Here is a 15,812-nt window from a genome sequence, read left to right on the forward strand (position 1 = left end):
CATTAAATGTGCAAATACTGTCAAGTACAAATAGGTCACATGGTTAGTCAAATTGACTAATTCTGTGTTGAGAATTTTTATATATTATTAATTTATTGATTTTGTTATTAATGATAATTGAGTAGTATTTACATTTGTAATTTATTACATAGTTAAAAGACTGGCATGACCGACTATACAAGGAATGCTTCTTCACAAGCATTTGTTTCATGATCAGTTGTGTGTTTTCAAAACATGCCAGAGCTGCTACAACTTCCACCTGGATGCAAATTGTAGAAAAGTTTGGCTCATTTTATATTTCACTTAAAGCTACACAAAAACTATCTGTAATAACCAAACCTAATTTAGCAGTAATAGACTACAAGGATAGCAGTCACTCAACATCACCGATCACCAACTCTTGGGCCACTTTTACCAATGAATAGCAAGAGTGACTGTAACCTTATAATGCCCCCATAATTGAAAACGTGAATATGTTTGGTTGTAGGGATTTGAACCTGAAACCTGCATATTGCAAGTCAAGCATTCTGACCATTAGACCATGTGAGGCATCAGTTTGGAATGTAAGAGGCATGAGATAACAAATATGACACCTAAAACATATAAAAAGTAAATTTATGGTTTATTTAACACTACAGTTACATAAAACTAAATTAGATGCACAATACAACATAAAAACAGTAAAGTTACACTTCATTTAACACTATAAAATTGCCTTCCCTCCAGTCAGTAGTCCAAGTTAGGGAAAGTGGATGGTAGTCTTACTAATTTCATCATAACTCATCAAAAATATATATAATGCACTAGGAGCTGAAACAGATTATATACTTGATGAAAGCAGGAATTAAACCTAAAGGAACTTTGAATCACAAGGCTATACCCTAATCACTGGGCCATACTGAACAAATATGAATAAAAAATAAGAATGACAAATCATAATGGTGATATTTAGTTTACTTGGATAACTGGAATAATAAAAAACACTAAACTCAATTAACTGATAATTATCTTAAGCCTTGCACAAACAGTGGGAATGTTGTACCTAGCAGCAGCACTGATGTAAAAAATTGGGAAAAAATTTCTTAAACTTAATCTTTAGCATTTTTATTATGAAATTTGAACAAAATATGAAAGAAAATGAAAATAAAAGCACAATAAAAACTTATTATTACAAGTTGAAGTGTTTTTTTAAGATATGAAAATCACAAAAACATTTTCTAATGCACAGTGCAACTCCACATTCTTTCACTTCTTTTCTTGTTCTATGCATACATACATGACGTTGTCTTTGTACACTGTTTCTAGTTTCTGAGGATGGAATGCTTTCTAAAAGGTGCTGAGAAAATGCTTCTTTTGTAACAAGTATATCAGAAACAGTAAGGCTATGTCTTCCTGGGAAAGGTCTTGTCACCCTTTCATACCTTTACAATAACTGGTAAATTATATTGCAACTAAACTGCCTCAATGATGGCTTCTTGCAAGTTTCTACTAGATATATGTTATAAGAATTCAAAATTGACAAGTGATCAAATATCCTAATCGAGGATCTTTGGGGACATCTAGATCACTTGCAGAATATATATAAAATCATATCTATTACAATTCCTGTGTCACACACATAATACAAAGATCTTTATTACAAATCTATGGCACTTGCATGGAATGTATTGTTTGAAAACAATGTGACTCTTGTAAAGAATCAACGCTTCATTAGCTTTATTCTTCACCATTTAAAAAACTTAACTTTCCATAATTGATTGCAGTTGGTCATCATTATTTGCAAAGTGCAAATATCTAAGAATCTTCCTGAATTCTGAATTGATCTCAAGTAATGTATTTTGGAAAAACTGAAATTCCGATAAGGGGATCTTTCTTCCAATAATCAGGCAACATATGCTTTTTACATGTGGCATAAGCATCACCACAGCAAAAGAAGTGTACATTTCCTCAACATTTGTATCTTTCCATTTTTTACTTTGTGAAGTAGAGGGAGTGTTACTTTCACCTTATTTAGAATTAAAGGATTTACAAAACTGTTTGTTTCTTGCACAATATGACTCATTATACTTTGATCAAATACAGCAGTAAAAGATTCATTCTTTAGATTCATCCCTGAACCTACATTTATCTGAGTCTATCAAAAGAATAAATAAATGGATTAAAATTGTGGCAACTTACCCATTAGGAAACAATGGATTCTGATTCATTTTCTAAATCACATTCAGAGCTTGAAACAAGTGAATCTGATGATGATGAAAAAACTGAAGAGATTTCTTCTTCATTGGAAGAATTATCATGTGCTAATACTTCAGTTTCATCTTTTGATGAAAAATGTTTTTGCTTCATTCCCTTAGCTGATGCACACTTCCTTTTCTGAGCAAATGACTCAGATGCAACACTGAGTGTGAACTGTCACTATGGTGTGAGGGGGTTGCCAATTAATGTTTTTGGTCTGTATCATCAAATGATGATGGCTGCCATTTAAGGACTAAGTCCTGTGAAATGGTTAGTCATCTTTGTATTATTTTCCTTTTGCTATAAAGAGGGCATCTTCTAAGATCCTGTAAAAAGTGATGGAATTATACTACTCAATAAGAACCACACCTCCTTCAGAATTGTCATTTACCACATTCATGTCCTCTCCGATCTCCCATGACTTGGGGTTGTAATCAAAAAACATGTACAGAATTTTGAGGTACTTAAAAATGTTTTGTCCTTTGTGAAACAAATCTTCAACTGACATGTCCATAGATTTTCTGATATTCAGTTCAATGCATTTTGGGAACTTATCCATAAATTTCTTTCCATTTAATATCTTTACTATTTTTTGTCTTGTCTCTGTGGATATAGCTTAATCAATGAATGCCAAATAATGAGTTCTTCTCTGAGATATAGATGTTCAGCAAATTTTTGATAGGTAAATTTTAAGAAAACAGAATTCACCTTCTTATATTTAAAGGCATTGTAGGAAATTAGGGTCATTGCAAGGAACAGAAATGGCAAAAAGAGCAGTGAACCATGCCTTAGGATAGACTTGGAACAAAGATGCAATTGCCACAGAGTTATCTTTTCTTACAGCCAATGAGCTTTTACTCTTCCATAACCATCCAGATCTTGAAAGCATAAATGCCTTGGTCATCTGTCATGCATGATGCAGTGCTGCAGGTGCTATAAACCATACACTACTATGAAGAGGGATAGTACCAAGAAAGGTTATGTCTAATTCAAAAAGCTCTTGGTAATTCTTTCTCGGTTGGCTTTCTTGAAGTTAACTTATAACAAACCCAATGACATTGTCCTTAACTTCCTTTATATCTTCTGCTACTTCATCATGGCTAGTTGTAATTTTATAACCTGGCTGGTCTAAATATTCCCAGAATTATTGGAACAGCTTGAAAACTGCTATATCTGGATTACAGGATAGTCCCTCATACAGTATTTGAAAATGCATGGCAGGACAAGGTCTAAAATATGGTACATAATATTCCAGAAGTAAAAAGTGATACCATCAAGTATTTATATATGTAATGTTCCTGAATATTCTGAATTATGTTGAATATTTTGTAACATTCCCTTATAATATGTCAGAACATTCTAGATGCTAAAACCTTGAGCAGCCCCAATATATTATTTAATATAAATAAAATTTGGTGTGAATTACTTATATATTGAAATTATATGAGGGACGAATGTTGTAAATCAAAACTTGAGAAAATAAGGACCATCTTAATGTATGTTATCTGAAGAAAGTACAGTAAACTCAAATTGACCTACCTTTAAAACATGAATGGCATTTGTAGAGCAAGGAGATACAACCGTTTTCAGACAGCGATCATGAACAACAAAGTTGCAAACTGCAAGAAACACTAAACATTACCACATGAACTATTAAATTCAAACCTTTTAATACAATACTCAGGGTACTCAAAAAATTAAAAAAAAATTACAAAAATACTAAAAGTGTTTAAGAATGAAGCCACTGTATGTACACAAAATATATGAACAAGAAGCTTAGGGCCTACTCTGGAAAATCCCTCTCATCAGTCTTAAAAATTTTGAAATTATAAATGTAAACAATAAAAACTTCTACAGACTACTTCTTAAAAAATTTAGCCAAAGCAAATAATTTTTAATTTATAAAGGAAATGGGACTGAAACAAGCAAAAATATTTTCAAGTTTTCTCACATTTGTAATAACATTTCAGTATAATTTTGATATTCTTCATAATGTGTAAAGTAAAAGAATTTGTCTCACAAATTAGACCTCACGCTTAACCAATATAATTAATAGTTTACAAAGAAATAAAAATGTCACAATAATTCTTAATATGAGAATCCAGATTTTTCTATTAATTACCACAAATACATATACATATATATTTCTGGTGAAAATTTTAATGAAGTTAAATAAGCTAAATCACAAGAAAGGACTGTGTTAAAAACAGCAAATCCAAACTGCTGACAAATTATATTAGTTTGTTACAACTTAAAAAACAACCCAAAACAAGAATAAATTAAACAAAAATGCTGCTCTGTTTGAAAAGATCCCAGGGTACAAGCTATGAAGTGGGATTATAAAATGTATTCTAGGTTTTGGAGGTAAATAGGATCTGCACTGCAGTACATTTTATAATCCCACATCAAGAGCCACTTTTGCTCTCCTTGGTATGAAGGGTCATGATGATGTGAGAATTTAGCAGTATTGTTCCCTGATGTTCTTTATCACTCTCCAATTCAGGGACTGAGCCAGTGAGGTCATCTTTGGAGGAAGAAACTCATGATGTTTGTTACCTTTGTGTTGGATGAGTAAATCAAGGCAGATGTGGCAACCCTGAACACAAAGTTCACAATGAAACTGATTAATTAGGTCACTAATTACATCACCTGCTATATAGACAGCTATTATCTCATGATCTTGAGAGGGACAGCTTTGAATGCCCCTAGTCATGAATACCTTGAATGTATAGATCAGTCTGCTGTGAGTAGCCAGTGGTAGGAACAACCCAAGAATGTATAATCACAGGTTTTTTAATTATTTTTGAAGAGTAGTGGGGAAACACTAATAAAGTAAGAAGGTGACATATCAGTGTGAGATGGAGTTTGAACAGAAGATAGTACTTTTAAACACAATTCTCTGAAGAGGGTTTAGGGGAATGTTGTCCTGGAACATTTTGAAAATGAAGACTGTCAGAAATATCATTCTCTGTAGGTTCTGACTTCTTTTCAAACAACAATAAGAAATGAAATGGCACCACAAAAATGTAATAAAGGTATTAATTTACATTGTACATTTACATGTTCTGTCTACTCTCACTTGGAGAGGTTTTAATACTTTTATATAAATACAACTCCAATGCTCTGACAATGCCTTCGAAATAGCAAAACTTGATGTTGCATGCTCAAATATTTTTCTTTTGCCAATTTATATATATATATTATTGACTTTATCTGTACAATCCTACTCTTAAGTAACAATAATGAGGAGAAAGACATCAGCTGTTTGTAACATCACTCATGTTGACTGGGACACAATTTGCTATCCTGCACATTCTTTGGTATGTAGTGAGCTGTTAAAATGTCATAAGTACATACAAAACATAAGGAAGTATAAATTTTTGGTGAAAAGATTTGTCAATATATGACTTTTTAAAAGACTAAAATAATATTTTGATGTGTGGGGAGTAATAATGGACATTTTGAATAGTACTCCCCAACAGGAAGCATGAAAACGTTGTTTTGAATTAAGCACAAAACTACACAATGGGTTATCTGTGCTCTGCCCACCCCGGGTATCGAAACCTGGATTTTAGCGTTGAAAGTCTGCAGACATACCGCTGAGCTGCTGGGGGGCTGAAAACATTGTGTAATGATCTGTGTAAAGCAAAAAAGTCACATTCAAATTAGAAGAGCATTGCACAACTTTCTTTGCTTTCCTTTTGTATTTTCTGCAAAAGTATTTTACACTGCATAATGTAAAATAAGTATATACATTACTGCCTGAATAAAAACAAGACATTAAATCATAAAATTATATACAAAAATAAAAGAAAATGGGAAAGTGACAAGAAGTCATTCTCTACTGATGTCACTCATAAATCAAAGAAAAAATTATTTTTAATTAAACTTAAATATGGTTCTTGATATCAAAATACCTATTCAATGAAATTAAAATAAAAACTCCAATTACACACATGGAAATTAAAATTTTCAGTTATTTGAAATCACAATATGTAACATACATAATAAAATGGAGACTCATCTCAAATAAATTATAATATGCAACATCTTCTTTGAAGGTAATCAAATAATTGTAAATTTGACTAATCAATTATTTTGTGAATCTAATCGTATTTGATGCTTGCAAGTAATTATATATATTGATTTGTCACTTAGTTCTTTTTGGTATAACTAGTAAATTTAGATATGTACAGGTATATTACTATCCTAGAAGCTATCCAAATCATTAACACATTAATACAGAAAACTACAAAATCCTAATATATACTGTACTTCTAAGAGGTTATTAATCATATTTTTTGTCAAAAACAACAAAAAAAAAAACAGTTCTTGCTTTTTTCTTTTCTTTTTACTACAAAAAACAATTTTCTTCCAAATTTTTCAATTTTATAATAATTATCTCATCCAACTTAAGAATCAGCTTCTTATCAAAGGCTTTTTGAAATTCAAGTTCAACATCAGTGACTCGGATAGACTCATCCAGAAAGACAAAGGCATTATTAAAAACTGAAACTGGTTAGGAAATAAATTTTGTAAAACCATGCAAAATCATTAATTATTTTTGGTGTTATTAAATACTTTATTATACGTAAAGGCAAATACTTTTTAAATACACAAATCTTGAACAATAATGAAAATAAAAAACAGGTGAATCATAAATGTTGTAAAAAAGAATACACTATAAGAAACTATAAAATAAAGTAGATAAGTACTCATCAAAATAATACAAAAGAACTGAATTATTAGCTAAGACTAACTATTATGATGAGTCATGGGTCAAAGGCTATGCCATTACATTAGCTGACTTGCACTCAAAATTTTATTGAACACTTTTATGAATTTACATCATTATCCTTAATATCAAATTATAGTTCCAATTTTGGTATTATATATCAATTTCTTAATTTAAAAATAAATATTAAACAAATACAACTAAATATTGATTTTTATGTGCTATGTGGTATGTTGGGTGGTTCAAATTGTATGTTTGAAAGTCTGTAGTTTCATACAAATCAGGGACTCAAATTGCTGATATTAATGAAATAAAATATAAAATTAGAATCTATCATCTCTATATGCTGAGATATCACTCATGTTCTGGAACAGACACAGTAGCCTTATCCCTCTCTCCATTTCTGGAAATACTTCCTTATGTACATGTTCTTCTGTCTATGCCATATGAATAACCAACTGAAAGCTTAAAATCTTCCTCTAGTGGCTTTCTCAGCTATTCTGAAATATTGTGATGTTTACTCATTCTTTCAATCAGATTTCAAGCTGGCAAGTCTTTAGTCAGCTCAAAGTTTTGTATTTTTTTAGACTCAAACACATCTTGGTTACTGAGTTTCATAAATTTTAGTGGAATTCTGCATACTGATGTAGTACATTATAATTTTTGGTTATTTTAAAATGCATATATAAAACCTTAAATTCCACTTTGTTTTACATTCTCCATGAGCGAAATGTGATTAGGCTTAGTAACTTACACCAAGCAGCATATAAAGCATATGTGTATATGAAATCTAAAAATATTGTTTCACATCTTCCACAGGCAAAATTTGATGAGGCTGAGCAAATTAGGGAAAGCAGCAAACAACTAAAAATTTCATAACTAGAAAAGATAAGAGTTTTCAATACTCCTAGATTTACTGTTCAATGTTTTAAATATAAAGTTATTTTTAAATAGTAATAATGTACATACTTATATTATGTATTATACACAAAATGTAACTATATTTTACACTAAAACACAGCCAAGACAGGACACTTTGTAAAAACCAGTTTTATATTCTTAGACTTGGTAACATGAGAGTATGTGCACTGTGTCAATGCAAATTCTGCAATGTTAACAAGGCATGATTGGAAGGTCAATATACTAAATACACACACACACAGACACACACACAGAATATTAATACTAAAAAAATAGAAAATTTAAAAGGTAGGACGACATTAAAAACAGCAAATCTAAATCTCTGACTACTATTAATTATAAACAAAAACAAAAATAAATGTTGCACCAACTGAAAGGATTTCAGGTCAGGATACAGGCTATAATGTAGGATATCTAGATTCTGGAGGTTACTGTAAAAGTAGGAACCACACGCCAGTAGGGGTACACCGTCTCTAACAGTCTTAACCTATTTTAATAGCAATATACCATACTCTTCTGTTATAAGCATTACAATATCATAATTATTCAGATTTTGTGAAATTTGTAACAAATTACAATATTTTATTGTTGATGTTGAAATATTAATACAAAAATGAATAATTAATGGATTTATCAAAGAAACTTTAAATAAAATTATTAAAATATTCTGTAATAAATATAAGAATGTATAATATAAAGAAACACAAAGAAATCTTACTAAAAGTTTCTGATAACTATTTTTAGCTATGAATAAGGTCATTTAAAAGCTTGACACTACTTCATGCAGATCAAAAATTCAATGCATACAAGCGCTTATTTGGACTATGATAGTTACAATATACTTAATGGGTCATAGTTGGAAGTTATATCAGATAGTTTAGTACCCTTCATACTAGTATAATTTGTCTACTGGCTATTAATTAGTGCTTTACTACCATAATGGGGACTGGAATTCTAATTTCAGGAGGTGAGTTTATTTAACGTACCCCCACTTGGTAGTGCCTTATTTTTGTGGTCTTTTTATGTATTTTTCCTTCTTTTTCTTTACTTTGGAGAGCAGTCACCTTTCCACAACTGGGGGTGATATAGATGTGGGACATTATAGGCCAGAGCAAACACATCTCACTCTCCTAGTTTCTATTTCTGTTATTTTAATTTCTATTCCTATTCCTTTATTTCTTTATGCAAGACTGATGAAAGGAGGTTAAGACTGAAAGATGGTGTATCTCCACTGAAATATGTGGGTCTTACTTCCATAGCCACCTCCAAAACAAAGGGTACTTTTTACATCCCACATTATAGCCTGTACCCTGGGATTCTTTCAACTGGTGTAGCATTTCTTATTTTTAATAATAACCAATTATAATTTAACCTTACCAATCAATATACTTAATTACTGCTGCCCATATAAATCTATGGGATTAAGCTATTTAATTTAATAAACATTACACAGATAAAATGTGTCCTGCAGAATAAGTGAACATACACTGAAGATTATACACTTTATTCAGTTAGTGGATAATATTCTGTAAATAATAAATTGTTTTGCATACAATCTACAGAAAAAGAAGCAGAGACTAATTCAATGTGTCATAAAGCAGTTTTAATATTTGTGGTGTGACATCAGCACCATTTCTTAGCATACTAGTTTAACACTCCTACGAAAAGACGTTTCTAGTCCTGATTTCTCCAAGCCCGTTCCCCTGGCTGTGGTTTCGCTAGATAGTAGATAGGGACAGTGGGAATCTCGTTAATCCATTCATTAATGGATTTAAATGGCAATTTCATTTAAATACAAAATTATTAGCCTAATATTAATAACCTTTCAAGTTGCTCTGGGGCCTATTAGGCCCCACTTTTCGTAGGAGTGTTAAGAATTTCAGAACATACAGAAATACAAGTAGTGAAAGTAAAAATAATGACATGTTTGAAAAACAAGAAAAGGTTAACATTTCTTCAATAACAAGTTTATTTACAGACTAACAGTTAGCCTGAATATGGGTACATAGAATATTTTTTCTAATCCAGCCTCTACAGGTTAATTAGAAACAAATATCTTGACCTTGCATTACCAATTATATCTAAAGAAACTGGTAATGAACTTACACACAATTTAGCCATGATTAAAAATTTCCATGTTAAGTACCTCCAAGAAAAATCTATTCAGTACATATGAAAAAGCTGTTAAAGCTTGCTTTACTAGATATATGTTAAGCATGGTTGTAGCTAGGATAATTTCAAAGATGGATGGTAAAACCAGTCTAGCCTTCACATGCATGCACCTGCAGCCACCGCCATTCTAACCACACCTCAGCTCGCCAAGAAAAAAAAAAGGGTTACTATATTCATGTTTGTAATTTTAATGACTGAAAATTATTAAATTCAATTTGAAAATCAGATAAAACACTGCATGTGAGCAGTCACTAGGCAAACATGAATGAGTCTTAAACAACAAAGACAGAGACAAATTCAATGGTGAGTTTTATTTTTCTGATTGATCTATCTTTAGTAGCAGATAATTAATACAAATCAGTCACAATTAGATTTAAAAAGGTTTTATGCAAAAAAATAAATTCATATACTTTTATATTTTAGATATCAAAAAAATTTTGAAAATATTTGTATATACCACAAACTTTTACTGGAAAGAAAATATCTACTTTATATAGTATCTACAATGGATGATATTGTCTGATGTGTCACTCTAAAGATTAGCATAAAGTGGACTGTTGAGTTTTACATGCAAGATTTTTCCAATGAATGTTTCTTGAAAAGTATTTTAAGCATAAAGGTTATTTGCTTTGTAACTTTTCAGGAAAAGTGTTTATTTCTAATAAGCTAATTGTGAAATAAACTTCACTGCAATATCAAAGAAATTTTTTCTAATGCAAAATTAATGGCTAGCCATTTACATAATTTAACTTTGAAAGTGGTTTCTGTTGTGTATAAAGCTTATTATTGTTTAATGTCTTTGATTTCAGACAATTACCCAAATTCAGAGTAACATGTCTGAATTGTTACATTATGGAGAGATTAATAAATGAAGTATTAAAATCCATATGATCCTTACATGAATGTTTTGTTATTTGACACTTTTCACCTATTAAATGGTTGAACCAAGCAAAATCTTACAGAACAGTTATTTATAATAATCCAGTTTAATGATGTGAGTATAAACTGTAACTAGTTTGCTTCAACTGAAATATTTACTCAAAGGAACAAAATGATTATGTGAAGATAGTGTACACTTTACCAACAAATAGTATTTTGATCAAGAACATCTAAATGCCAAAATATACTATGTGTGGTGGGATGTTTGATGAAAAGAATATCAAACATAATGACTTGATAATCAACTTATTTATGATTGGTGGTATTTTACATTTGACAGAATCAATTTGAGGTAATATGTTGGACATGTGGCAATTTATATTTGTGCCAATTTTCATTTGAATTGCTGTAAATACAATTGCATGGAGCCCAAGACACACATTTTTACAAGTTTATCTTTAACTTCAGAAAAAAATTTAAAATGTCAATCAAAATAAGGAAACAGGTATCTTGACAAATTGCATCAAGGTAGAACTCAACCAAGTTTCAAGTGAATCTGCTAAGAAATCAATGTTGGCTGAAATGTGATTGGAAGCAGAATATTTAAAAAAACGTCTCTCTGTGAAGACAATAATTCTTTTCCTTATTTTTGTAGTATGTCTAATTTAGGAACATCCTAAAATATATATCACATTTGGCCACAGCTTTTGTATAGTGTATTTTATTTAACTGAAAATGTAATTGCTACAAATATTTGAAATATACAATAATGAATGATATGCAAAAAAACTACATTTGACCAGAGTTGACTTTTGTGTAAAATCACCTTCAGAAGTCTCAGGCCTTTTAGTATCAAGATAACCTCATAACAAACTTATCAAACATGCTAATGAAGCCTAAAAAATGGTCAGCTAAAAACTGGGTCCCAAAGTTCATACAGAAAACATCAACTCAAAAACAAACACTGAAAATTACGCATTCAACATTGTATAAAAATAAGTGATGTCAACAAAACTTTCACATAATAAAAAATCACAAAGGAGAATATCAATAACATATCAGGTTACACATGAAATAAAATTAATACACAAAAATAAAAGAAGTATTTCAATATTTGTAATGTCATAAACAAATAAATAACAGTAACTTTGACAATAAAATTAGTATAAATGACCTTCATTCTCCAGATAATAAAATTTTATTTGTCAAGGACTTCATCATTGCAGCTTTATCAAGACTAACAGTACAAGAACCGTTGTTGTACTATTAGAAGATGAGACAATGGCAAAATATTGGCTTAGATATGTTATTATATATATAGTAAATGACAATTTTTGTTACTTTATTGCCAAAATGACTAAATCCCTAAATAATGCACCACAAATTTTGGAAAAAAAAAGCTACAGTATTACAAATATAATCAAGACTTAAAATTAAAATATTTAATTTCAAATATAAGCTTAAGCACTTAATCCGGTTTAATTATTAATATTATTACATATTATACTCTTACTTTGTAGTGATTAAAATTATTGTTTACACTAATCACTATTCACTTATGTGACAATATTTATAGCATCAGTAGGAATAGTCTAGTACTAACCTTCACAAATATATCCTTGTCCAATTAGTCCCCATAACATATCTGTACAATGATGACAGTATGTAGGCTTATGAAATGTCTTCTTTACAAAAAAATGACCATGGTGACCCTGTTCGTAATCTGCAAATGGGACCACTTCGGTAGTTGGGCTGGGGTCATCACTAGGCCTAATGCCCATGTTAGGCCTAAAGCTAGAAGCCATATTGTTCCACCTGAGCCGAAAATATGCCACTGCTTGTAAAGCCAGCGGTTCTGACTCAGATTTCTCCAACTTAAATTTCCCAGGATTAATAATCACTTTATTTTAGCATATTACATCTTCATAACTTAATGAAAAGCACCTTTCGTTTACGATGAATCTCCCCAAGACACCCCAAAATACGCCATTAATATTTGTTAAGTTTGACTTCGAGAGTAGAATATCCGCCATTACATCGTCTACCCCACTGCTGAAGCTCCGCGAAGCCAAAATTCTCCTATCAAACACACTGCGGCGCTTTAAAATAATTCCTTTAACAAGTTTGTTTCAAAAGTAGGCCCGGCATGGCCAAGCGTGTTAAGGCGTGCGACTCGAAATCTGAGGGTCGCGGGTTCGCATCCCCGTCGCGCCAAATATGCTCGCCCTTTCAGCCGTGGGGAGTTATAATGTTATGGTCAATCCCACTATTCGTTGGTAAAAGAGTAGCCCAAGAATTGGCGGTGGGTGGTGATGACTAGCTGCTTTCCTTCTAGTCTTACACTGCTAAATTAGGGACAGCTAGCACAGATAGCCCTCGAGTAGCTTTGTGCGAAATTCAAAAACAAACAAACAATTCAAACAGTTTGATGTCGTTCTTGAAAAAGGAAATCCAAAACTGAACACTGTATTTTAAATGAGGCCTTACAAGTGATCTATACAGTGAAACATTAATATCTCTTGTCTTGAATTCAATATTTCTGTAGATGCTACCCAAAATTCTATTAATCATTTCGCTATAATACACTGTTTAGATAACTTAAGTAATTTTTCGATCGTGACACCAAGATTTTTTCAATCAGTTTTTAATGTATTCCATTTTAAGCTGTAACAATTATTGAACTGTGAAAACCTACAAGCAACATCTTGGCCCAATGCATCAAATGACCTAAATTTCCCTATGTGATTGCAGTATCTTTAATATAGTTATCTACCCTAAAAACCTTAACGTCACCTGCAACTTTAATATTTTGATATTTATTCCGGAGTCAAAGTTATAATATAAACCAAAAATAGCAGAAGACTTAGCACAGAGCTCTGAGGCACACAGCATGCAACTTGATTCAGTCAGATTTAACTCCATTACTTTCTACTCTCCAAGTAATATTCTGTTTAATTCATTAATATTTCTCTAACACCCACGAATTTAATTTTTGTGAGGCACTTTATCAAGCACTTTCTGAAAATCATGATAAACCAAATCCACAGTATTTTCTTCATCAACTCTTGCAGTAACATCCAAAAGAAGATTAGAAGATTTGTTGAACAAGATTTTTTCTTAGTAAAACCATGCTGACTTTTTGACTCTATATTAAGCTGATTTAAGTGACTCTCCAAAGCAGTTCCAACTACTGAAGTAAGACTAACTAGTCTACAATTGAGCAGACAACGTTTATCACCTCATTTAAATATCAGACTAACATTAGCCAATTTCCAATCTTCTAATACTCTCTCACTTCTCACTGGCCTATAAAAATACGAGCTGGCGATTAACAAATAAAATATTTAAAATCCTTTTAAACTGTGTGATAAAAATTGTCTGGTCCAGAGGATTATCAATTAGGAGGTTCCCAACTTTTCTCTTATAATTTCAGAACTTAAAATAATATCTCTTACATCAGTATTTTCCTCATACAGTTAGTGCTCTGCTCGAGGCATAATTCCTGTATCTTCCTTGATAAAGAATAAAGAAAGTATACATAAGTTGATAAGTTTACCATCTCATAATCTTCAGAGATCAGCTCCCCTATCATTTTTAAAGAGGTCTAATTCCAATCCTAACACTTTGCTTAACCATCATATACCATAATGTTTTTATTATTTGTTTTACCTCTCTCAACCAATCTTCTTTCACATACAGTATTTGCTATTTGGACTTTCTTTTCAACTAACTCTCTTGACTTTCTATAGTTCTCCAAGTTAGTATTTCCAAAAAGTTTAAATTCCTTGAATTTATTATGTTTATCCTTTACTAAAGCACACTGACTTATTTTCTCCGTTGTCCTTTTTCTTTAGAAAATATGGATGTTATGAATGAATATCATTTTTTTCCTAAATGCTTCCCACAATTGTTCAAGATCCCCTCCCAACTCTTTATTCCAATCTGTAGAAGCCAGATCATGTCTCATTCTCTCAAAAATTGTATTATGTTACGTCTTATTATTTATCCTGGACGAGTCTTTAATTTATTATGTTATGTATTACAATTCGAAAAAGCCTGAAAGTGAGTTAGATTTTAATTTAGAAGTTAATTAAATGTTGATATATCAGATTTATGATATTTGTCAATAAGATTGATACACACAATTTTATTTCTTAACATAAATATATTTTAATATACAAACAACAATACAGCTTGTAATAATGGTTATTACAAATAATGATTTATGTACAAAAGTATCACAAATATAAGAACAATATTGAGTCATCTTTCTGGTCTAGAACTGAATATTTTATCGACAGTTCACGATGAACGAATTAATTTCGAGTTGATATCGGTATAGTTCTCTTAATGGGTAGCTAGCTAGCTTTTTATTGGTCGCACGTAAAATTTTCATCGCTGAAGTTAAGCGGTTTGTAATGTTCGAAATCTATAACATTTATGGTCGTATATCTGTAGTTTCTCAGTTAATAAGCATTAATTTCAAGTATAGCTTCCGAGGTTTTATAGTATACCCACTGCAGCAAACCAACAATATAAACTATCTCTTGGCACGTTGATTTATAATCGTGTAGGCGAGGTTCTAAAAATTTCAGTTGGCCCAACAATACCGAACATATGCTAGTGCTTTCTTAAAACAAATACTGTTAATTCTTACACTGGATAATCTTATACAACTTTAGTGAATAAACTGGAATTTCACAATAACAATTTAACAGTATAAGTTACATGCATTTCTAAATATATATCCTTAACTCAAACAAACATCAATATTAAAATAAATATGTAGCATTAAATCCGTTAATAGGGTCCTGAAATTTAGAATCAGGGTACTATTCTTCTTTAATTTTAATTTTACATGCAGTAAAAT

The 15,812-nt window shown here is 31.0% G+C and overlaps 1 protein-coding gene across 4 annotated transcripts in view; it reads right to left on the reverse strand.

Annotated features, from left to right (window-relative positions):
• LOC143249662 (diacylglycerol kinase theta-like) overlaps positions 1-12,996 on the reverse strand; it is an 89,988-nt gene extending 76,992 nt beyond the window's left edge. For all 4 annotated transcript variants that reach the window (XR_013027890.1, XR_013027891.1, XM_076499936.1 and 1 more), the window contains exons 1-2: positions 12,546-12,996; positions 3,775-3,854 (exon numbers count right to left, since the gene is read on the reverse strand). Coding sequence is in view for 2 of the 4 variants with exons in the window: in XM_076499936.1 (XP_076356051.1) it covers positions 3,775-3,854; positions 12,546-12,747 (282 nt within the window). In the remaining 2 variants the exon portion in view is untranslated. The remainder of the gene's footprint in view (positions 1-3,774; positions 3,855-12,545) is intronic.
• Between the last annotated feature and the right edge of the window lie 2,816 nt (positions 12,997-15,812).

The sequence above is a fragment of the Tachypleus tridentatus genome, chromosome 4, assembly GCF_004210375.1.
Source record: "Tachypleus tridentatus isolate NWPU-2018 chromosome 4, ASM421037v1, whole genome shotgun sequence".
Classification (NCBI taxonomy): domain Eukaryota; kingdom Metazoa; phylum Arthropoda; class Merostomata; order Xiphosura; family Limulidae; genus Tachypleus; species Tachypleus tridentatus.